The sequence below is a fragment of the Squalius cephalus genome, assembly GCF_949319135.1.
Source record: "Squalius cephalus genome assembly, chromosome: 11".
NCBI lineage: Eukaryota > Metazoa > Chordata > Actinopteri > Cypriniformes > Leuciscidae > Squalius > Squalius cephalus.
In genome coordinates, this window is record NC_137132.1 from 22,938,042 (window position 1) to 22,963,085 (window position 25,044).

Sequence of the window (25,044 nt, forward strand, 5' to 3'; positions counted from 1 at the left end):
TTTATGCATGTTTTCTGCAATCACAACGAAGCAGATTAAAGTAGGCAATTTTTTTCATAAACACTTTTTGTTACATTGGTTGAAACTCTCTTCACACCCCTGATACAATCAATAACAGAAGTGGTTTAAATATGGTTTAAAATTACATTTGGTATCTTCCGTGGAAGTCTCAGGAGCAAAAAAATGTTTGTCCAATGATATGATGTCCTACCCGCCTGCAACTAGTGTTCATTTTGTCTTAGTCCCGTGTTAAATGTCTTTGATAGTTTTTATCATATTTAGTCAACCTTATCCTTTTTTTTTTTTTTTTTTTTGTCGTCGGCATTTTAGTCTAGTTTTAGTCAATGAAAACGACATTAATTAAGATTAAGTTCATGCATTATGAAATAAGTTGGTGGTAGGCTAGGTGGTATTACACTTACAAAATAATTACTTTATGGAGGTTTATCCTGCATAAAGTTCTTGTAGACATTTGATTTTTATAACATTAATGATGCCAAATCCAGTTAATCAACAAGGTGGTGCTCTTGGGTAATTTTGCTGCTCAACCGCTGCACGGTAAAGTAAGACGGTCTTACTTTTTTCTTTCAATCTAGACGGTTTCATTTGTAAATGCACTAATGCAAGGGAACAGCACTCAATGCAGTACATTTGATCATCTTTTATTATCAATAAAAAGTAGGCTGATACATTTCATCACAATGATTCACTAGGACATTCTGAACAGTTTGAACTAAAAAGAAACTAACTTAAACATATCTGCTGAATTAGCAGGCACCATTACTTGCAATGTCAATGTTCCTGATGGAAACTGTTCACATCAAATAAATCACTTGAAATCTGAGGCATTTCAACATAAAAATGACATTAAGGTAAACTCATTTTTAAGGTTTTAAAAATAACCATTGCTCAGTATATCAAATCTAAATTGCTATTCTTGTAAATAAAATGTTAACTATGGCACCATATTTATCGTGTGGCTTGGCAAAAAAACTCAATGCTTTGTCTTCTTACAGCAGAATATTTCACATATTTGCACTAAAACAATTAAAAATAGTTTCGTTTTTTTGATCCATAAACTCTGAGTAATAGATTTGATTTACATTATGCAATATAATTAAAGATGCGCATACATTGTACATAATGTATTGCTTACAGCAGTGAGTTTACAATGTTATTTTCTGTTAACAGGTGCAATTCTGAAAGATCTTGATGGCAGTAGACAATTTAAGACAGTAAAATAATATAACAAATGATGTTTAGCATACCCTCTTCATCCTCAAAAACAACTGATATTTTCTCAGATGCACTTGGTGTATTTGAATGTGAAAATACAGCGAAAAAAAAAAAAAACTCAGTTAAAAGTGCAAATATTGGTTTAAAAACCTCACTGTTTTCTTTTCACATGTGTAAAACCATATATATCATTTTAAATGGTAAAATTGCACAATAATTACAATGATATTTGCCCATTTGATCTATCCCAGCACCATCAGCGTCGACCCTCATTTAGTGCTTGAAACGTTGAGTATTCCTGGACTTTAATGCTGCATCCATCGAGAAGTCCAGATGCAATCTGGTTCACAATTTGAAATGAAACACATCCACAACAGACAAACCATTCATCCTCGCACGAGGAGAACGACTGAACGAACATTACAAGACGTCACGTTAAAACAAGAGCTTCTCTCTCTCTTTTTTTTCTCTTTGTAATCATATCAAAAAGCATCTGTCGATGTCAAACGCATGAACACAGGACAAACATAATTAAATTGCAGAATAGTTTAGAAAGCAGCCTCAGAGACAAGTTGGAAAGAAATAGTATAGCATTTACACACATGAGCTCAGCATCAGAAGGATGACATTTCATTATTTATTGTTCATGTAGCTTTTCTTTCCCGCGGGCCTGTAGAAAGAAAGTGAAATATGCTGGAAGCCAGTAGAAAATAAACCTCATAAAAATATTGTTATTGGTTCTCTATGCAAAGTGTTACTGTCAGTTCAAATGACGGGACTGTGAGACAAAAGAATATTGATGGCTCTGATGACAGTTAGATAAAATAATTTGTGATGAAAAAACTGCTGGCCTCCATCTGTGCTCTCTTGATTCATTTAGAAATAATCATCTATTAATCGCTGCTGTGCGTGTTTGAGACATGTATACATCTGCTCAAGCAGCTGAGATCCCTTAAACTGCTGTGATTTCTCCAACTAGCCTTGTGTTTCTTCTTTCATTCCATATGTTTTCTGTTGCTACGTCGCCTCCCGTAACGACACGTTACCGTGCCAGGCTGCGGATGCCCGTCATTGGCTGATCGCTCTCAGTACCTGTTCTGATGCTCAAAGTGCCAGCGATTAAAATCAATGTTGAAAGCCACGATGCTACCAGATGCCATGCCCGTGATCAGAGTCCTGGAAACACAGGAGACGACGTCAGGGTTAAAGCAGTTTAGGGTTTGCTGTATGTCTCTGTGTGGTAAAAGTGTATCACCTCTGATCATGTGACAGGTCCATGGCTCGGATGCCGGCGTCGCAGCCAGGGTAGACGTACAGCCGCTTGAAGTCACAGGCCTGCCACACCTCCACCACCCCGTTATCTCCTCCAGTCACTAGATTCTGTCCATCACTGCTCAGGAGGACGGCCTGAGTGTGTCAAATCACATGTCAAATATAGCTACGTAACTTTTTTTGATGTCAATACATCAATCCTTCTTCCAAAATGTGTTTTTGTCTTCTGATTCAATCTTATCAAAAGTGGTTCAATTTACCACAATTCACTTTCAGAATTCATCTTTTTCCTCAACAAACGGTAATGCGACTTCTGCCATATGGCATTACTAGACCACTGGGGCTTTGCTATTGAGGGAATGCATTGACGTCACTTTCCCGCCGGAACACGGCCCCCTCAGCCGGACTGAGTGGCAAAAGAGCTGCTGCGTGACTGGATTTAATAGAGGAAACTGCGTAAAACAAATGATTATCGGTTTAAACTAAAGGTTGGACTCAATGTAGTGTTCCTTACAACTTACCAAAGATCCAGTGATCCATGGATATTGAAATGCAGCCAGGAATAGTGTTTCCTGACATTTATATGTGCCTGATTCCGACGCCGGGGAAATACATAAAGCAAATTTGCCTCTGAACGCTTTATATAAATAAAATGGTTAGGTCTAAATCCATGTGATCACTTATATCAATGTTATATAGATCGTCATATCCTCCAGCCTTAAAACTTGAATAGTTTTTTTGTCAGTGTTTATTTAAAAACATCCAATTATGTAGAATATATGATGGTAAACATTTCATTGATGAGTTGTCAATACAATATATAACAATACAATACACTGTAAAAAGTGAACAGTTGGATCAACTTAAAAAAATTACTTCAATTGGTAACACCTAAAGAAATTAAGTTTTCTCAACTTAAATTATCACGTGATAATTTAAGTTGAGAAAACTTAATTTCTTTAGGTGTTACCAATTCCAATTGAAGTAATTTTTTAAGTTGATCCAACTGTTCACTTTTACAGTGTATATAGGGTATGATTCTACCCCTAAATTCAGCATATTGACACATAATGATAACTGCAAATCCATCTTTCGCTGCCTGGAGTCCAGTTGTTTCTATGATTTGCAGCGATCTATTTGCTTCTCTGTTCTGTAGGTTTTGGCAGTCTGTAAAAATATACCTCATATTTCTTGTCAAATCTAGTTGTACAGTCATTAGCAAAGCTCTTTCCCGTTTTAGATGTGTTTTGTGTGTTTTTCGCGGCATTCACGCTGAAAACAAATACTGCCGCTCAGTCTTTTTGCCACTCAGTGGGCGTAACCGCAGTCACTCGGAAATCTAAATGGTTCTTTTTACACTGGCATGTTTAGTATCAATGTAACCAGACCATCATGTGTATGATAAAGCAAAGAGTTGAGAACATACGCGTGTGGAGTCGTTGATCTCCATCTGGGCCAGCAGTTTTCCGTTGATGCTGAAGTTGCAGAACTGCCCCCTGTCGTAGTAGATGATGCAGTGGCCCTCACTGGACACGGAGATCAGGCGGGGAAGCACACAGCTATCAGGGCCCTCCAGAGCCCTCAGAAGGTCCCCAGTGATGGTGTGGACCAGACACGGCCCCTCTGACAAACACACATGTCTGATGAGAGACGCTCTTGTGGCATTACACACTGCCTCATATTATTTCATATCCCACAATGCTCTTCTCACTCACCTTTTGCTCCACTGATTACAATTCCCAGCTCAGCACACACTGACACACACACCACCTCATAGTCATGACCGGTCAGAACCGCACGGGGAGCTGGGTAATCACCTGCGAATGAGCACAAGAAACACACATCATAATTAAAATTAACATGAGCACAGGAAACACACAGCAGTAAACTGAAATATAACAACAATCGACACATGCAGCAGATCCATGAGTCTAAGACCACGGGCTAAAATTAAACACATACAATTTTAGGACTTTGAAATATAAAATTTAAAGTAAATACATAAAAAAATATGAAAAATATAAATAGAAAAAAAGAAGTGTTCTTACTTAAAAGTCTTAGACTTTTAGGATTTTGTCTTTATGATTTTGAAATATAAAATTAAAATGATAGTAACAATAAATAATAATAGTAGTAATAATAATAGATTAGAAAAATAAACTGAATTATAAATACATTATTTATAGGCCTCTAGTTTTAGGCCTAATAACATCTGGCAAAGGGACTACCAAGGAAAACTAGCCTTCGGGCTAATTTGGGTACATTTACATTCATGAATGTTGATTAATGTACACTGCCCCTGTTCTACATAAATAAAATGAATAAAAAAAAAAACCAAATACTAAAACAGAAGCATTTTTATTAGTTGTCTTATACTTTTAGAATTTAGAAATATAAAAATTAATTAAAAAGTAATAACAACAATACATACTACTACTACTACCACTACTACTACTACTACTAGATTATAAAAATAAGCAAAATCATAAATACATACAAATAAATTAAATAAATAGAAGCATTAGATTTTGAAATATAAAATTAAAATGATAATAAATAAATAAATAAATAAATAAATAAAAGCACAAAAAGAAGTACTCTTAGGTTTTTAGGATTTTGAAATATAACATTTAAATGATAATAATAATGATGGTTAAGGAGAGACCCCTGATATGACTGTAAAGTGCTTTGGCTGTACAGTAGTACATAGTAAAGCGCTATATAAATGCCAATAATAAGATATTACAAAAATACAATTTAAATGATGATAATAATAATAATATTAATAAAACTTAAATAAAATTATAAATCAATTAATAAAAGTAAATAAAAATAGAAGCACCTTCTCTAGATCCTGATGTACACATAATTAATATGATTTATAAATGCAACTGGATTAGTTTTAGCCGATTCCTACAGTGCACATGTCCAAAACCAATGAATCTGATTGTGTCTGGAAGGTAATTCCAGTCACAACACTACACAAGTCCACAAACACGATATAAGCGATGTGAGGAAACCACAATAAAGCAGGTCAGGTGCCCTAGAGAACATCTGCTTAAGGAGGCGTCCCCCCCCAAATGATCACCGGCAGTGGCCCAACAGCCTCTGGACCCCATACATTGTCACATGATGGATGAGGGGGAGGGAAGAGGTGATATGAGGTCATTTAAAGACACCTGTGGTACGTCAGCACCGGCTGGTCAGCTGCCATGAAAGGGCTCATTTTGGAAAAAGTGGAAAAAACTCATTTAAAATCTGCCAAGATGTGATATAAACTGTGTGGAAATACATCCTCATCCCTATCACATCTACATTTTCCTTGTTATAAGATCCACTGCCTCAATTTCCAAAGCAGTTCATTTGAGAAATAACAGGTAGAATCATTAAAGTGCTCGCCCTCTTGGGTCTGTACCCATCACGCTTGAACACACTCTTATATTTGTACACACTGCAGTGAGTTAGAGAAGCAATTCAACCGTAAGGAAAACGGGGCCAGTGGTGTAATTAGCTTGATTTGTGCAGTGAGGAAGCAAAACAGTAATTATTAGCCGGGGGGATCAACATTGTGTTTCTGGACGGATTAAACATTGCTTTTGGAGAAGGTGTGCGTGTTTCAATGGTTTAAAGGATTAGTTAATCCAAAATTCTGTCATCATTTACTTCATTGTGCGTACAGTATGTAATCCAAAACACATTTGAATCCCTTCTTTGGCACACAAAAGGAGATATTGAAATAATGTAATGGACACACATCTCCATGCTATTACATTGAATAGGGAAATTAAGCTTTCAAGCATCAAAAAGGGCGCAAAAGCACCACAAAAGTTCCAAATAATAGATGCTATTTTGCTATTATCTGCAACTTTTGTGGTGCTTTTACGCCCTTTTTGATGCTTGAAAGCTTCTCACATACTAGATTAGTCAAATATATTCTTCAATAGCATTGAGTGATAAACAAACCCAAATTCTTTCAGCAATCTTAACATTATAAATGCCTTTACTGCCACTTTTGATCAGTTTAATACGGAGCCCCAAAAGGGACACGGTGGTGGGAAAAAAACTGAGATGGAGGAAAAATTATTTGTCAATGCTTTTGCGTTCTCTCGCAAATGTTTTGCGTTCCCCCGAGAAACTGTGTTCCCTCGCAGAAACCTTTGTGTTCCACAGAGAAATTTTGAGTTTGCTCGCAAAGAGCATAAAAGGTTTTGCGGGCGAATGCAAAGTTTCTTGGGGGAACGCAAAAGCGTTTAGCAAGCGCACGCAAAGTTTCTCAGGAGAAAGCAAAACGTTTTGCGAGCGAACGCAAAGTTTCTTGATGGAACGCGAAATGTTTTGCGCGCGAACAAAGTTTCTTGAGGGAATACAAAAATGTTTTGCAAGTGAACAAAGTTTCTTGAGCAAAAGGGTTTGCGAGCAAAAGCAAAGCTTCTTGTGGGAACGCAAAATGTTTTGCAAGCAAACGCAAAGTTTCTTGAGGGAACAAAATGTTTTGCGAACGAACGCAAAATTTCTCAGGGGAACACAAAACGTTTTGCAAGCAAACGCAGTTTCTTGATGGAACACAAAATGTTTTGCGAGCGAACACAGTTTCTTGATGGAACGCGAAATGTTTTGCAAGCGAACACAGTTTCTTGATGGAACACGAAATGTTTTGCAAGCGAACACAAAGTTTCTTGATGGAACACGAAATGTTTTGCAAGCGAACACAAAGTTTCTTGATGGAACACGAAATGTTTTGCGAGCGAACACAAAGTTTCTTGATGGAACACAAAATGTTTTGCGAACGAATGCACAATTTCTCAGGGGAACACAAAACGTTTTGCAAGCAAACACAGTTTCTTGATGGAACACAAAATGTTTTGCGAGCGAACACAAAGTTTCTTGATGGAACGCGAAATGTTTTGCGAGCGAACACAAAGTTTCTTGATGGAACACGAAATGTTTTGCAAGCGAATACAATGTTTCTCGAGGGAACGCAAAATATTTTGCAAGCAAACGCAGTTTCTTGATGGAACGCAAAATATTTTGCAAGCGAACACAAAGTTTCTTGATGGAACACGAAATGTTTTGCAAGCGAACACAAAGTTTCTTGATGGAACACGAAATGTTTTGCAAGCGAATACAACGTTTCTCGAGGGAACGCAAAATATTTTGCAAGCAAACGCAGTTTCTTGATGGAACGCGAAATATTTTGCAAGCGAACACAAAGTTTCTTGATGGAACACGAAATGTTTTGCAAGCGAATACAACGTTTCTTGAGCAAAATGTTTTGCAAGCGAACACAAAGTTTCTCGAGGGAACGCAAAATAATTTGCGAGCGAACGCAAAGTTTCTGAAGGGAACACAAAATGTTTTGCCATCCTTACTTGCATGCGGCAAGGAGCTGATGTCAAAATGTCAAGATTTTCAGTAAATAAGAAGAAAGAACTTTTGGTCTGTTCCTCACATAAACGTATCATAGAGCTTCAGAAGACTTCTGGACTACTTTTATGATGCGTTTATGTCCTTTATGAAGCCTGAAAGCCTCAGTAACGATTCATTCCAATTCCATGGTAAAAGCAACAAATATAATTCTCCTCAGAAGACAGAAAATCAATACCATTTTTGAGTCTATGATCATTTCTTTAATAAATTATAAAGTTCTTCTCCGATGATAAAACCTTGACTTTAAATGGCCACATAGTATGCTCTAATTGGTGTATTGTATAATGTGCAGGCAGAGGGATTTCTAAAACAAAGCTAATAAGGAGAACTCACGACTACAGGTTCATCCCATTAAATGCCTGAGATCTTTTCAATTTTTAATTAACACTAAGTTCATTACTTTCCACATAATTAAGACGCATGCCATTACTTTGCATGCAGAACACCGTTAAATGAACCCAGGAATCAATAGAATGGCCGATCCAAATGCAGATGTTTTTTTTAAAGCTGGCGAACAATCAAAGGTTACTCAGTCCTTGATCAATGCGGTCCCGTGTTCACCGAGTTCTCCACAGGGGCCCGTCTGGCAGCTGTCAGTGATCTGGGTGGGAACGCGTGTCAGGACTGGATCCCTCGGGAGATCCCAGATCACCTTCACCACAAAAGATTTAATCAGTCCGCACCCGGGCCCTTCGATACCCTCACGCTAAACCCCAGCAGTACAGCAACACAATTAAGAGGTGTAAATTGGAGAACGGCTGCTGGGGTCGTGAGGCACCGGGACCTTGATTGAGCCGGACGGGATTTTAATCATTGCACATTTAAGACACACTTCAGCTTTCACGGGCAACTGTGAAATCAATTTCTACACCATGTCGGAGTGCCGCGGGGGCTGGTACTCGAATATCTGCTGAATATTCATGGAAGATCCTGTCCCGACTGAAAAAAATGCAGTGTGGAGATGCTTGATGAGGCACAGCTGAACTTATCATTGACACAAAAACACACTGATGAGGGTTTGTTTTTCTTTACTTCATGCTACACTGATATCGTCTAACAACCTCAAAGAATTCTGGCTATAAGTCTGGAATATATAATGAGGGAACTTAAAAAATGTCAGTTTTTATAAAATGATTCTGCATTCCACTATAGATCACTTGAGGATTATGGAGTCACGTTCGTGTAACTGTGGAAGTTTTGCCTCAGGTCTTTCTACAACACTGTTATATACTGTATGCGTCCAAATGCATAGAATCAAAAAAGAAAAAGAAATTTCTGAAATTCACCACTAGAGGGCACACTGTTCATTTCCTGAGGACATGCTCAAAACATTCATCCATGATGCCATTTTAAAAATCACTGCTCTACAAACATTATTTTGAACTAGATTTGTTTTACATGTAATGAAATGTAAATATTAATAATGACATAGTATTAATTATTCATATTAATATCAATTATTATTATTAGTTATTATTAAGCTGTTAAAAAAAAAATTACATTCAAAAAGTGTGCATTAGTATTACTCAGAAATAACACCAGATTGTGTACCGTGGGCTTGATAAAGTTACCATTGTTAGGTTTATTCCTCATTAAATATATAAATAGTTCTTTGTTCATAATTCCCACCAGTTTTAAGCACACAGACCATTAGTCGCCTTTGTGAGGGCACACAGTGAGCAGTTGTGTGTGAATATCATGGGAGTTCTGTTTCCTCTGCACTGAAAACAGGAGCGAGGCTGTACCTCGCTAATTGGAGGCAGTCGAGCCGAAATCCTTAATTAACTGTCTGAGCATCACTGAAGTTAATTAGAGAACAAGCTCTGCTAAACCACAGCTCATGACACGAACAGAAGACAATACATTTGATACAAACCAATGGTGCAAATGCACAGATTTCTTGCAAAACACATACAAAAGCAAGCTCAGACGTGCAGGCTTGTTTTCTTGTTAAAGTGTTTGCACCTCGTTACAAAAAAATGCTTTCTGGTTTCAGTTTCAGTAGTGAGGAAACCTGGAACAATTATGAGCTGTAATGCATTCATTAGTGATGCAATAATAGCTTTTGTTCCTACAGTGATTAAAATAAAAATGAAAAATAACTAAATAATATTAATATATTGGCCAGAATATGAGCTTTTATAATCTCCTCCATAATTAATGTAACATCTAATATTAATTAAGTCTCTTGTTGGATGATTGTATAATGTAGTATGCTTAATATTGATGTAATTGTGCTTAGGTTCAGTTGTTACTCACTGTTGTTAGGGTTGTCTCCTATGATATGGTGCCGCCCACTCCAGTACCAGAGTAGCAGAGTGGCATCTCTGGATCCCGACACAATGTAGCAGTCGCCTCCGATGTAAGACTCGGAGCGTGCCAGACATGTGACCACGTCCCAGTGACCGAACACTATCTGAGTGAGCTTGCCTGCAAACAAACACACGGACAAGTCAAAGCACAAATATGTTGGTCAGACCATTACACATATTGTCCACTCATTGCAATGTAATGAAAGTGAATGAAGACAGGGGATGGAAAATTACAAAGACGAACCATAGAAGTATCACAGAATTGCACTATAAGAGTCTTCTAATAACATTTCATGAGAGTTCTTGAGAGAATTTTTTTTTTTGTCATGACAATTCTGGTGTTTGGCATGGTAATGTTCATATGTTTGGTGTTGGAGGAATAGATCTGCTATTTTGCTGCTGCTTCTTTTACTGCTGCTGCTGTTGGTCATACTACTGCCAATACATACATACACAAGTCACGACACACTGCTGTGAGCAAGTAAGACATGTTGCTGCAGTACAATATAACACACATGAATCACGCGTAGCAGATCTATACAGGTGGAGCTGGGGAAAGAGGAGGGTTTCTGAAAGCGCTGCACTGCTATAGCAAATGCTGACTAAGTATTTGAATGTCGAGCAGCGAGCTCATTGGCTACTGATGCAGCAGGAACCAATCAGCTGTGCCCTATAGAGAATGATGTGATTGCAATAAGATTGAGGTAAGGACCTATCAGCCTGCACCATCTAGAGTTTCATGACAGAGCTTTGTATGTGTAAACAATTTCTTATTTTCTGATCTTTTTAATGAATCAGTTGATTCAGTTCACATAACTGATCTACAAAATGATTCATTCACAAATCAGAGTTCAACTCATTGACTCAATGCGGTTGAAGAGAATTAACAGGCTACTGAAGGGGAAGATAAACAGTAAATAACGACTTCAATTTCACACAAAGCAATCGTATGGCTTCAGAAGTATAACATACGGTACAAACTATGGACTACTTTCAGGATACTTCTATTTCAAGTGAGTAAATGTCCAATGAGTGTCTCTTACCTGTGTCTGACGAGTAAACGCGGAAACTCTTGTCCCAGAAACCACACACCAGGATGTAGCGGTTATCTGCCGTCACCACAAAACACTGAGTGTTGATCTGAATGCTCTGGTCAACCAGGTCAGTGATTTGTCGCTTGTTTGTGCCCGAGTTGTTCGCTGGAATAGACGTTTACAGAGTTTTAAAATCTTTTCATAAAAAAAAAAATTACCTGCATAATAAAAGTCTAGTTTATTACAATCTTCAAGAGATTCAATACACACTCCTGTTTCAGAATTTGGGGTCGGTACAATGTTTTTAATGTTTCTGAAAAAAGTCTCATGCTCACCCAGGCTGCATTTATTTGATCAATAATTCTGTAAAAATAGTAATATTGTGAAATATTATTAGGATTTAAAATAACTGTTTTATATTTTAAAATGTAATTTATTCCTGTGATGACAAAACTGAATTTTCAGCAGCCATTACTCCAGTGATTCAATGCAATCTTTTTTTAGGATTCTTTGATGAATGAAGTTAAAAAGTATATCATTTATTTTAAATAGAAATAAATGTTATGTTAAATCATGTTTAATGTTCAAATATCTTTATTGTCACTTATCCCACAATCCTGTGCTTTCCATTTTGTGACAGTTGAGCTAAAAATATAAAGATGGCATCTGAAAGTTGCGGTTGGTGGTCAGTTTGGGTGTAAGTGTACGTTTTCCACTTCTGATGTCATTTCTAGCGAGGTTTTACTATTGTAGTCATTAAATATTTGCTAAGTTTTCACCAGTTCTCTCTATTTTGTTGTGGATCATTAAACAGTTACGTTGCCTCAAAAGTCTGTCCGAAATCAGTTTCATAATGTGCCTTTGTGCATAAACACTGCCTATAAAGTCATTGCCTAATAGGGCAGCGAGACAAAGAGTCAGCTGCTTCGGTAGCATACACTATATAACAAACATGTTGCAAATATGACTGTTTTCTAACAAGTCTTCCAAACACATATGCTATTGGTTGGAGAAACAGAGAGTCCCACCCCAATCTCATGGTATGGTTGAATCAGTGTTGCTGTGTTGATTTAGTTGGGATACTCATCAAAACAGAGCAATGTTTTTAAAGCACCACAGGGCCACTTTTCAGGGAAATAAACCTACTGTTTGAATTGATCTCTTAATTTAGTTAAGGTTGGGACCGAATAAAGTATTTAACAACAAGAACAAAACCAGTCAAACCCACCAATCAGCGAGTCCATCTCAATGGGGAGATGATGGGCCTGCTCTAGTGAATATCCTGGAGCTCCTCGAAGACCTGTCTCACACACACAGAGACAGTAGAAAAAACACATTGTTCAGTACCTTCACTCCCATTTTTTTCAAACACGCGCACACACCCACACCCACACCCACACACAGTTGGGTTTTCATGTTTTATGGGGACTTTCCATAGACAATGATTTTTATACTGTAAAATCTGTATCTTCTATCCCCTTGCACTAACCCTACCAATAAACAAAAAGTTTCTTCATTTTTACATTTTCAAAAATACATCACTTACTATGATTTATAAGCTGTTTTCCTCATGGGGACCACAAAAAAGGGACCGCAAAGACAAGAATTTCAGATATTGCCATCTTTGTGGGGACATTTTGTCCCCATAATGTAGGGTTTTCCAAAGTTCTTCCTCAATAATTTTGTCTTGTTTTCCAGTACAAATATCTAAACATTCTTAAACCAAGATACATTTACTTGAGAAGCAAAATTACTTTGTCTCATTTTTTTTTTTAAATATCAAAAAGGGAAAATGTATTTATTTTTCTTACCCCACTGCGAGACATTTTTTTTCTTGTATTAAGCATAAAGTCTTATTTTGAAAAAATAAAATAAATAAATCTGAAAACATCTTATGCATTTTGCTTCTCAAGTAATTGTATCTTGATTTAAGAGTGTTTAACTGCAATTTGTACTGCAAAACAAGACAAAAGAAAAACTTTTTTGCAGCGCACCCTTACAAATGTCCTCACGCAAACACCTGTCCTGCTGTCACAATCAACTCCACTCCCTGACCCGTCCCATTTGACATTGGGGCCTTATGAAGACCCACCAGCCAGATCTCCATGGTGCTTATTGATTTCTCCCCTGTCCTGTGTCAGACAGGCCAGAGCTATAGCACCCCTGAGGCAGGCCTACAAGGCAGTGATCGCCATTTTGAGCTCAACGTGGTGGCCTTATTATTTCGGGGGACCCACACACACACACACACACACGTGCGTCCGGAGAGGGCTGGTCCTGCAGCTGCAGCCATTAGTAGTGTGAGAGAGCGAGGTTGCCACATTTGGTCCTGACATCACTATGTGTTGCCGTGACAGCTGGGGAGGTGTGAGGCGAAAGGAGAGGCCGTGATAGGCTAATTTAGCCAGTCGCCACAGCGCCCGACCTCTGACCTGCAGGTGAGGGGGGCTCCGGGGGAACGGCTAGTTGGATAATGTTGTTCACACATGGCCAAGTGGTAACATGTGGAGTTAATCTGGGTTTTTGTTTGGGTGTGAGGAGAAATTTTTGAGGAGAAATGAAGAAATTAGCTGGTTAGTTAGTATATACAGTACTGTAGTATGCACACAGATTGGCACTCACCCACTGTGTTGTGCCAGCGGTTGACGGCGAAGAGCCGGCTGCAGGTGATGGTGACGACGGCGGGGAGGGTCAGGTGGGGCAGCGTGTTGGCGGCCACATGAGTGACGGGAGAGTTGGAGGGAAACTTCAGCACCATGATGACGTCCTGCTGCATCTGATCCTTAAACATGAGCGGACTCTGCGGAAGGAAACACTGTTGAACAGAGAAAGCAAAGGAAGAGAAGGATGGAAAAGAGGGAGGGAAGGGAGAGATAGATGAGGAGAGGTTGTTAGCGGAGAGGAAAGTGGTAAAAAAAAAGAGTTGGAACAGAGGAAAGACTGTGTGGTAGTTTAGGAGGAGAGTCATGGAGAAGGGGCCTTTAAAGGAATAAGCTGAGGCAAATATACATATATATTTATGTATTTATAATACAGTAAAAATAGTAACAATGTGACATATTACTATATTTATACTATACTATAGTATAAAATGTAATTTATTCCTGTGATGGAAAAGCTGAATTTTCAGCATCATTACTCCAGTCTTCAGTGTCACATGATCCTTCAGAAATCATTCTAATATGATGATTTGATGCTCAAGAAACATTTATTATTATCAATGTTGAAAACAGTTGAGCTGCTTAATATTTTTGTAGAAATTGATACATTATTTGTACATTATATACATAACAAACAGCCTTTGTTTTAAATAAAATAATTTTGTAACAATGTAAAAGTCACTTTTGATCAATTGAATGAATCTTTCCTGAATAAAATTATGAATTTCTTTAAAATCAAAATATACAACATAGTAAAATGTATAATAAAATAATATAGCCTGGATAAAACACACACACACACACACACACACTTTAAATAGACGTCACCGTGACGTAAATGTGCTATCTGGGGGAATCTGTGGGTTTTACTCAAACTCAATTGACGATTAAAACTTAAAGCATTAGGGTGCACACATTTATTTTGGAATATAAACAAGCACTAATAATAAATTTAGTATTGACAGCATTACAACATTCACTTTGTAAACTTCAGTGTGATTGTTATGACGGATGCTAGATTGAGATAAGAAGGAGTATTCAGGTGTGAGGACTCAAAAGGCCAGTAGGGAGCACTGTTCTCCCGACACAACTATCTTCTGAGCCTCTGTGATGGAGTTGTGTGCTCCTGGAAGTATGCCAGCTCTGTTTGACATGTATTTGTGTTAGGGACGTGGAAGTAGCAGCACTTGACTTCGGTGCAAGGTCCAAACTCCAAATTGGTTAAAGCCTACAGTTTCAAAGAGGAGATTGACAGAAATGCTCTGGCATCACTGAAACACCACTCCTGCGGTAGCTGATTAAATATCAAGACACAATAGCTGTCATTTGACAGTGTATTATCATCAGCTGGACATGTTATAAAATCATCAGTGTTGAGGAAGCTACTGAACCCAAACTACAGTGAAGCTACTATTTAGAAAAAGTAGCGAGCTAAACTACAAGCTAATCAAGTTTTATGAAGTAACTGCCTACACACACACACAATATTATATAAAATAGGAATAGGACTATTAATAATAATATTAATAATGGTGTGTGTGTGTGTGTGAATTTTATTCAAATGATTTAATTTTATATAGTATAATTTATAATGTATTATAAATCTACTACAATGAACCATATTTTGAACAAGTAGAAAACAGTAGCTTGTAATGGAGGGAATATGTGACTTTTTTTAATGGTTCCATTATGGATTCATGAACCAACCAAATGAGCCATTTCACTAGAATAAATCGGCCCTCCCACGCTAACGGGAGTGGAAAGTTCTATGCATGATCTATTGACGACACGCAAATTAAAGAACACAAACACAGCCGGATCATTTCCATAATGACCAACACAATCTACCAAGAGCAGCGCAAATTAGAGTCTGGTTCAAGACATGCTTTTTTTGGTCTTTAAATAATGGCGCAAATACCAGTAAATCGGCTAGCGCAAACCTTAGTAAATCACGTTGCGTGATTCATTTAAATACTCTCCTCCCATAAATGTTCCGTTTGAAAGGGAAAGTCCGACAAATGCATATGCAATAACGTCAGCCGCAAAAATAACCCTGTCCACACCTTTTCAGCACTAACTTTCACTGCGTGTTTTTAGTAAAACATGACAGTACTTTGCGCTGGAGCAAGCTGTTAGTAAATCTGGCCCTAAGTGTTTTGTCATTTATTTTGTCATGTTTTGAAAAAGTAGATTATTTTACTGGGAAAATACATTATATTGAAAACATGCAGTTAAATGAATACATTTGAAATGTAGTTAAACTAGTTTTGTCACAATATTTAGTGACTGATCACACAACAGCAGATTGTTCTGAACCATGACTGCAGAAGTTGTGGGCATATGGAAGTGAGACTGCTGTGTTGGGTGTTGGGGAGTGGACCGAAGGTCAGGCGTCACTGCCCTTGTTCCAAATAATAACTTCCCTACTGCCGGGCAGGAAAAAAAAAACACAACAAACACGCACACACTGATTTTATCACACACACACACACACACACACGCTGTTCTCACCAGGTGCATGGCGGAGCTACGGGGAGGATGTGGCTCGATGAGCAACTGAGATGGCGTCTGTCCAACACTTTGGATCTGAGCCTCGGTGGCCTGCAGCAAAAGAGAGAGAAAGATACAGAGGAAAAGATAGATGGAGAGAGGGAGAAAAGAGAGAGAGAGAGAGAGAGAGAGAGAGAGAGCAGGCTGTCAGTATCGATACGCATCAAAGTGATGGGTCAATGCGTTACTTGACAATGCAAGCAAATCCCCCCATACCCACCCCCCCCCAGCCTTGGAGGGGTGGTTGTGGAGGGTGGGGGGGGGGTTGGTTGGTTACTATGAGTGGGTGAGTTCCAAAACCCAAAACTACCCCCACCCCTGCCCCCTTCAAAGCCTGCAGAGTCATCCAAGTGTTAGTATGGAAGAGACAAGCCTTTCCTTATTAACATGCTTCAGTTAACCGTTCCCATTTCCAGGAGCAGGGTCCACGTACACCCCCCTCACCCACCCTTCGTGAGCAGACGTTAACCTGGACTGACGCACAGCCAGGACTGCGGCAGAACCCTCCCTCTCAGATGTTATTGTGCCGGAGACAAAGGGCAGAAAGAGCACGCACACACACGCACACACACAATATTATATAAAATAGGAACAGCATTATTAATAATAATATTAATACTAACGGTACATTAAAGATCACAAAGAGAACACAAAAAGGATAATACTGTAATGATAATTATTCTCTAGCATACTCTAGAGTTTAATGCACACATATAAATCATTATGATGTCATTTATATTTAGACATTTTATCCAAGGCAACTTACAAACGTAGAACATCAGAAGCAACTCAGAAACAACCTCATAATGCCACAATATCAAGTTTCAAGACTAAGCTAAAGTTGTACAAAAATGAGAGCAGAAGTTCTATGTACTCATATACTAGATAGAAATAATTATATACACTCAAATACTATAGATAAATGCTGTTATTGTACAATAACCTCTATTCCCTGACAAATCTGTGAATGTTAAAAAAAAGAAGAAAAAAAAAAAAAACTTGAATTTTGAATTTAAAATTTTGAATTTGAAATTTCTCAGATTTTAATGCTGTTCAAGTCATGTCAAAATTATCATAGTTGACTAGTAATTTCACACGAAACTCTTAAATTCATAACGGGGCAATTGATACCCCGTTCAAGGATGCATTAAATTGATCAAAATAATAATGTCACAAACAATTATATTTCAAATAAATACTGTTCTTTTGAACTTTCTGAAAAAAAGTGTATTAAGCAGTCAACACTGATATTAATAAGACTAATGATATAATGATGATCATAATAGAATGATCATGTGACTTACTGGGCTCCGTAGGATCATGTGACTGGAGAAAGGAAAAAAATTAAGTTAAAATAGAAAACAGGGATTTTTATTTTCAAATATTATTGTTTTACTGTATTTTTGATCAAATGCAGCCTTGGTGAGAAAAAGAGACTTCTGCCAAAAAACATTTTAAAAAGTTTTACTGACCCCAAACTTTTGAACGCTAGCGTAATTTTGGGCAACAGTCCATCTAAAACCATTTTAACCAAGGTTGTTGCCAAGTCACTATGTTTAAAGTTTACTTATAGTGTTACAATTACACAAAGATTTAGGTTTCTTTTTGCCTGTTATGTGATTTGAGCCACAACTCAATGAAGATGAAGGGTCAAAACAATTGAAGAAAGCCACTCATTTTTCAGTCCTCACACATCCCTCCTGTTATGTAACGCTGACAGACGCATGTCGCTGTGAGTGTGTTGGTTATTGATAGAGTGTATGTTTGTGGTTGTTTGTGTATGTGTGTGGAGCCCAGGAGTGAGCCACTGTGCACGCTAGCATTGACAGACACCTACAAGCTCCCCTCGGCTGTTCTGAGGCTCTGATCCCATCAATCTTTCCTTCCCGCGTGGAGCGCCTCCCACAGTCTAACAGAACAGCTCTCCCTCAGTGCTCTGAAGCCTGGATTCTCACGTCAGATCAAACGTCCCCACGCCATCCAGATCAGCATGTTAAACATGTCACGTGACCTACACGCCTAGAATCAGAACCAATCCGAATTCTAAACTCACTACATTCTAAATTGCAGTTTGGAGAAATGTGTGATATCATATGCCTTTCACTTTCAGAGTTTCTTTTAAAATAGTTGGTTTTCCAAAGCATTTCACTTCAAAGTCAGCACAAAATCTAAATGGACTCACAGTCTAAATTCTCTCAACGAATACCCCATTTCACTGACAGAATTAAAATGGTGTGCAAATTGTGTTTTTACGTCGACTTCAAAGCACTTTGGCAGCAGAGAAACAAACCCACAGAATTATAATCATTAGTGCAACTGAAATGTGAGAAACTGAACTAGTTCTCACTGAAATACTTCAAATATGAACAGCAGATCATCACACCTAAACGATCTTATCTAAGCCTGACCCTGTTGGCAAAATTTGACACAAGCAGACCTCTCACGACTCACAGCAATCACATTTGGCAACAATTAAACATCAGTCTGTGCTGTTTTTACGATGCTGTCTGTCAAATAATAATGCGCTCACATTATAGCTATTTTAGGTTAGACTCAGGAACAGGGGTCAAAATGTCTGCTCAAATAATGTAATCTGATCTGAAGATCTGAGAGAAACAGGCAGCCATGTGGAAAGTATCACTATATTTCTGCCATCCAACAGTGAAGGAAAGAACGAGAGAAAAAAAATCATTCTAGAAGTCCAGAAATATGAATATAAATGGTCAATATACTTCATATCAAAACTAAATACAACATAATGTTTTGACAAAAAGAAGTCTATTATGTTCATCAATGCTGCATTTATTGATTCAAAATAAAATATTATTACAATTAAAAATAACTGTTTTCTAATTTATTACATTTTTGCCTGTGATGGCAAAGCTGAATTTTCAGCATCATCATTACTCCAGTCTTCAGTGTCACATGATCCTTCTAATATGCTGATTTGGTGCTCTGCTGATGTTCAGCTGCTTTATATTTTTATGAAAACTGTGTAAAAATTCAAAAGAAGAAAAGTATTTATTTGAAATAGAAGTCTTTGTAAGGAAAAAAAAAATCTTACTGAACCTTTAATGATTTATCGTTTGTTAAGTGAGGCAAAAGAAGTTCAAATCAAGGATAAACTGAGGTTAAACACAGCTTATGCTCACATATTTGAAGACTGCTATTGAATCATTGAGGATCAACGTCATATTATGCGACTACGCATTACTTTACAGAGAGTTTACGACCTATGACCTACGATCTACGTTCTGCCTTAAGAACAAATGGTGCAACCGAATAGAGTTAGTTACAAACTAGCTAGCTCCAATTGAAGAAAGAACTTACGAATGGCTGGTGCAACCCTACTCAGCACTTTAACTTCCAGAATGTAAAAGTCCAGAAAAACATCCTGCATTTATAGCAACTGTACCTTGTTATACATCCGATTCTGACAGATTATGTCTAGCCAAAGCTCCAGCTATGTGAGGTTATGTGAGAGACACGTCCTTTAAATCATCTCAATGTTGTCAACTGACCCAAAATGTCAACCGGTTGATCATCTCAGCTCTGGAGAAAAAAACACACTTCATCACAAACAGAAATCAGTGACTCATAACTGGCAGTTCATTACGATAATCCACTTTAAGCCCCTGCTCTTTACAAAAGATAAGAAACACCTCTTGCATAAGCTGTGCGGTGATTGTCTCCCCCTGAGCTTTAAGCCGTCATGCTTAGATGGACATAAAACATCCATCATAACCCGTGGCATGTCAATCACAGATTCATCTTTGTGTCCGGTTAGATGTGCAAGTATGTCAAAATCTGATGCTTACCTCAGGTTCTCAGAGAACCATAAATATATACATTTTAGGTGTGAGTTTAGTAATGGCACATATAGGGTAAAAAAGACAAGACAGGCCTTTTATATATCCGTGTATGTGGAATAAAGTGCCATTTACACCAATGCTAATATGTCATTCCAGCTTTCACCACAAACGTATTCAACCATGTTGCCAAATCATTTAAAAAAGATTGGACATCTGAATGTATCATTTGGCATCCAATTAAAAAAAAAAATCAATGTAGACTTAAAAGTAGGGTGTTTATATCCAACACAGAAAGACTGTGAAAGGATCAAATGCACTTTTTCTTACAGAGACACTCCTTTGACATATTCTACTCATTTGTGAATGTATAATTTAATGCTTATTAGTGACGGATAATTCACAGGCAGTGCTCTCTTATTGTGTATTATATTTACATGCAATACAAATCCGTATCAAAAGATTGCTGGCATGTTCTTCATCCGTAAACGCTGTTTTTCCAGTGACACAACCCTGCCATCTCGAGCCCTGTGACTCCATCATCAACCGCTGCCATTTTGATTTGACTCTGGAACGAGTTATGACCCTTAACTCCAGAGTTTGACATTTTAAGGCCGTAATTGCAGTGCTTAATGTCAGAGCTGTGGATGCACCTGTCAGTGGGGAATGAATCAATAGCCTGAAGGTGACGGTCACATTTCTGAGCGAGATACCATGAGCCGTCTTCCCTCTCTCTCACAACTCAGGTGGAGACCGAGAGACCTCAGAAACGCTAGTGAATTTAGCGTACCAGAGGTCAATATATTTTGTCCATGAGGTTATTCCTTTCATGTTTTTAGGTTGAGGGGCATTGGTTAACCACTTGGAAAAATAGAGCAAAAATAAATGAATTCCTTCATGCATTTAAGAAGTCAAGTTGAGGTCAGCTTTCCTCAGCATTTAAGTGTCTGAATGCCATTTGATAGGTGCTTGGATGACATAAAAAGCAATATAGACTTTATGAAGAATGGAACATGAAGGCTTCTCAAACTCCAGAACTGACAAATAAAAGCCGGTTTTCTGGCTCTTCCGAGGCTAACAAACCTTGCTGTCAGCTACCATTGCTCTCAGAGTGCTGGACTGCTTGTGAAGAACGCGGCCACATGAAAGAAACATAATTGCTATTGTCTGGGATGTAGAGCTGAATGATGAAAAGCAAAGCTTTCTCCATATTGTTTGATAATTAGCCCCCCTGTTCCGTGAGTGATTTGCATAGTGGTCACTTGACAAATAAAGGCAGTCCTGGAAGTGACAGTATATAAATGACTTGTTTTGCAGACAGCAGATGGTGGGTATCACAGGGAGCAGGAGAGATATAGGGAATGAGAGAGAGAAAAAGAGGAGCAAGGGAGGGAGGTATGGGGTACACACTGCTACAAACACGCTGCCTACCAGCTGCTGCTGTTGAATTGGAATCATATCCACAAACACAATTATGTCTTCTTCCAAACTTCCACTAGTCAATAAAGACTATTGTGTGGAAAATCAATAACATTGATTTACATCCTAATTTCTTGATGAATTCAATTGTAGTCGATAACCAGAAAATAAATAAATAATACATTTGTATTCATGTCAAAGAGTGTTTTTAAATGAATCAACTAAATCCTTAAAACTAAAACTATTAAAACATGCTCTGGATAATTAAAATAAAGTAGAGCTGCATGATTCTGGATAAATTGAGAATCATATTTTTTTTGTTTCAAACAGAGATCACTATTCTCCCACCATTCTGAACAGACAACTAAACAGGTTCTGACAAAATGTTAATTAATCTGAATTATTTAAAACACTGAATGAATGATTCAATGACTCACTCATAAATACTTCACTTGTTTCATTACTGGATGAATCTGCATTTTTGAATGAATGTCTTGAATGAATGATTCAAGCCGCCGCATGGTGGCGTACAAATGTAATCGATACAATCGTTATTTAAAGAGCCGAGTTACTTTCAAAAGGTGATTTGCTCTATTTTAATCGCTTCAAAATAGCTGCTAAGATGTTTCATGATAACTGCTTTCTCTGGGTCAGCGACAGCGGGAACACAGATTTGAATGTTCCATTGTGATTTTGTCAAAGGTTTAATAGACATAGGTGAATAGTTGACATTTAGGAGTAAGATTGCGTGTTTGAATCAAGATTGCGATCTTTCAACGAATAATCGAGCAGCTCTAAAATAAAACTGAAATAAAATATAAATATTGGATGAAAAACGTCAACAACAAAAAAAAACTGGAAAATGAGAAATGTTGAAATGACCAACTGAAATAACTTGCCAATAAAATAAGTAAAAATTAATGAAAGCTAAATAAAACGAATGACAAAAAGACAAAAGCAAATAACAGAATTGCTAAAAGTTAGACTTAAATTTAATAAGCTGAAAAAAGCTGATTCAGATTATTATTATTATTATTATATAATAGCATACAAAGTATGCTAAAATAACACTGGTTTGTGCACCATCTATGATATGAACATAAAAGCTAATTAAAATCATCTGTCTAGTTGTGGAAAAGAGTGGTTCTACTTATATGGTCAGATTTTCTCAAATATTTGCCTAGTGGATGATAAAACAAGCAGAAAATTGGACTTATTGGAGTCTTTTGACTGTAAGCAACCCCCTAGAAACCACAGAGAACACCCTAACAATGCCAACCACCAAGAACACTTTAGCAACCATATAGCAACACATCGGCAATCATCCACATCATCCTGGCATGTTGTGGTGACTTTTGCATAAGCAAGAGTTCCATTATAATTTTGTCTGATGTTGGCACAGATATATTACCAGCTGGACTTAAAGTATTTATTTGTACCTAAAGTGTTACGTTTACCACTCATTCAGAGTAAAAGATGCAATGCACATGAGTAAGCAGTTTGAGTTTCTCTTTCCCAGAGGACATATTTGCATGTCAAGATCTGAATGACACACACTGACAGTCTCTCAGAGATATTCAACTGACACTGGGTTCATTCATGCTTGAACTGCGGTTGACGAATGTTGATATTGCGAGTCTTACGCCATCATTTTTAAACCTGTTGCATCCTGAGACCTTAAAAAAATGGTTTACCTGCAAATATATATATAAAAAAAAAATACATTCCATGTCTCTAGCTACATAATGCTAGAATGCACACAGTAGTCCATCTAGTGGTGACATTTATAAAGCATTTTACCCATAGGCGGAAGATGAACCAACTCCAGGGTAAGGCTAAGGAAATGCGCTTCCCCTTGAAAACACATTAGATTTCCATGAAATAGTTTCAGGTTATGTGTCACTGCACAACCTACACATCCCAGCATAAACACTCCCGATAAACTATTTGTTATTAACGTGTGTCTTTGTTCACAAACCAAAAGCAAGCATACTATAAGTGGGATTTGGCGTGGAAAGAGCGCTCCCTTTATAGTCACTAAAAGGCTGTCACTCATCTATCTATAAATTACAGAAACGTCTGTCTGTCTGTATGTCTGTGTGTCTGTCTGTGTGTCTGTCTGTTATTTGCATATCTCTCGAATCGTTAGTCCGATGGATTTCAAACTTGACAGGTGTCTCGCTACGGGCACGAGTAAGTGCAGTGCCAAGTTTGACGTTGTTTGGATGAGAAATGCTAAAGATATCTTTAAATATATCATTTTTAAAAGGTTGTGGTTTAAAAATAAACATTCTGACATTAGAGGGTTGTATCGGTCAAAGAAGCCCCAAGAAGGTTGTGGTTTAAAAATAAACATTCTGACATAAACACTCTGTCAACTACACTGTTTACTTCTGAATATTATAGTTTGGTTCCAGAACGTGATAAATCCATTTTGATTAATTTGAGTAAAAATGTGTTTTCTTTACTAAGAAAGTGGCAAGATGAAAACCACTATTTTCTGTTTCAAACTTTCACATAGCATCTTTAGGTTATAATATCATAAAAAATTCAAATCCAGATTTGGATTTTCAAAGATCTATTATAAAAACGGATTATTTTTCCCCAAAAATGCAATAAATTCATGACACTTTTTTTTCAAAATGCTATCATATTGAAACTGTTGAAATCAGCCATCACTAAGAAATATCTCCTGAACTTTTTTGACGGCGATCAGCTCACAAAAACTGATTTTGCACGGGCACTTTGCACTGCTCCCTGAATCAACGCGCTTATTCATTTGTGGATGTTGGATGTTAACTGAATCTATATGTCAGCTATGCTGTTTCTGAATATTATATTTCATTCTGGTGCGCTTAACGTTAATATCGCTACTGTGTAATAGTAGCCTATGCTATTCACCAACTAAACATCTCCTATTCAATGCGTTCACAGTCTCTTTCATGGGCATCATTTGTAGTAGCCTATTCACAAACTGTTTGCTGAGTTCACTGTGTGCTTTCTACCATGCACAAATAAAAATGTCACTGAAATTTTGCTGTGTAATTGTAACAATGAGCACTTAAACACACCAAACCAACAATAACTAAAAACACACTCAAAAAATGATTTTGCACGGGCATTTTGCACTAACACTTAGAAGGTTGTGGTATTCATAAACACTCAGTCAGCTACACTGTTTACTTCTGAATATTATAGTTTATTCACAGCCATCATTTGTAGTAACCTAGCCTGCTCCCTGAATTCAATGCGTTCACAGTCTCTTTCACGGGCACCAAACCAACAATTACTAAAAACACACACAAAAACTGATTTTGCACGGGCA

At 37.5% G+C, this 25,044-nt stretch overlaps 2 protein-coding genes and 1 long non-coding RNA gene across 9 annotated transcripts in view; 2 read left to right on the plus strand and 1 right to left on the minus strand.

Moving 5' to 3' along the window:
* Positions 1-20,098, plus strand: part of dclk1b (doublecortin-like kinase 1b) — a gene marked incomplete at its 5' end in the record, with an annotated part of 59,575 nt that extends 39,477 nt beyond the window's left edge. The window contains one exon of the transcript XR_013822672.1: positions 20,083-20,098. The remainder of the gene's footprint in view (positions 1-20,082) is intronic.
* The window catches only part of LOC307166689, a 428,201-nt gene that overhangs the window by 306,775 nt on the left and 96,382 nt on the right, over positions 1-25,044 (plus strand). The gene's annotated exons all lie outside the window — the stretch shown is intronic.
* nbeab (neurobeachin b) overlaps positions 643-25,044 on the minus strand; it is a 270,853-nt gene continuing 246,451 nt past the window's right edge. For 5 of the 7 annotated variants that reach the window (XM_079885172.1, XM_079885176.1, XM_079885170.1 and 2 more), the window contains 9 exons: positions 16,453-16,542; positions 13,904-14,096; positions 12,510-12,581; positions 11,291-11,446; positions 10,195-10,365; positions 4,224-4,325; positions 3,935-4,131; positions 2,492-2,643; positions 643-2,412 (listed from right to left, as the gene is read on the minus strand). In XM_079885172.1, coding sequence (XP_079741298.1) covers positions 2,322-2,412; positions 2,492-2,643; positions 3,935-4,131; positions 4,224-4,325; positions 10,195-10,365; positions 11,291-11,446; positions 12,510-12,581; positions 13,904-14,096; positions 16,453-16,542 — 1,224 coding nt within the window. In that variant the 3' untranslated portion in view covers positions 643-2,321. The remainder of the gene's footprint in view (positions 2,413-2,491; positions 2,644-3,934; positions 4,132-4,223; positions 4,326-10,194; positions 10,366-11,290; positions 11,447-12,509; positions 12,582-13,903; positions 14,097-16,452; positions 16,543-25,044) is intronic. The other 2 variants (XM_079885173.1, XM_079885171.1) reach the window with 1 other exon arrangement.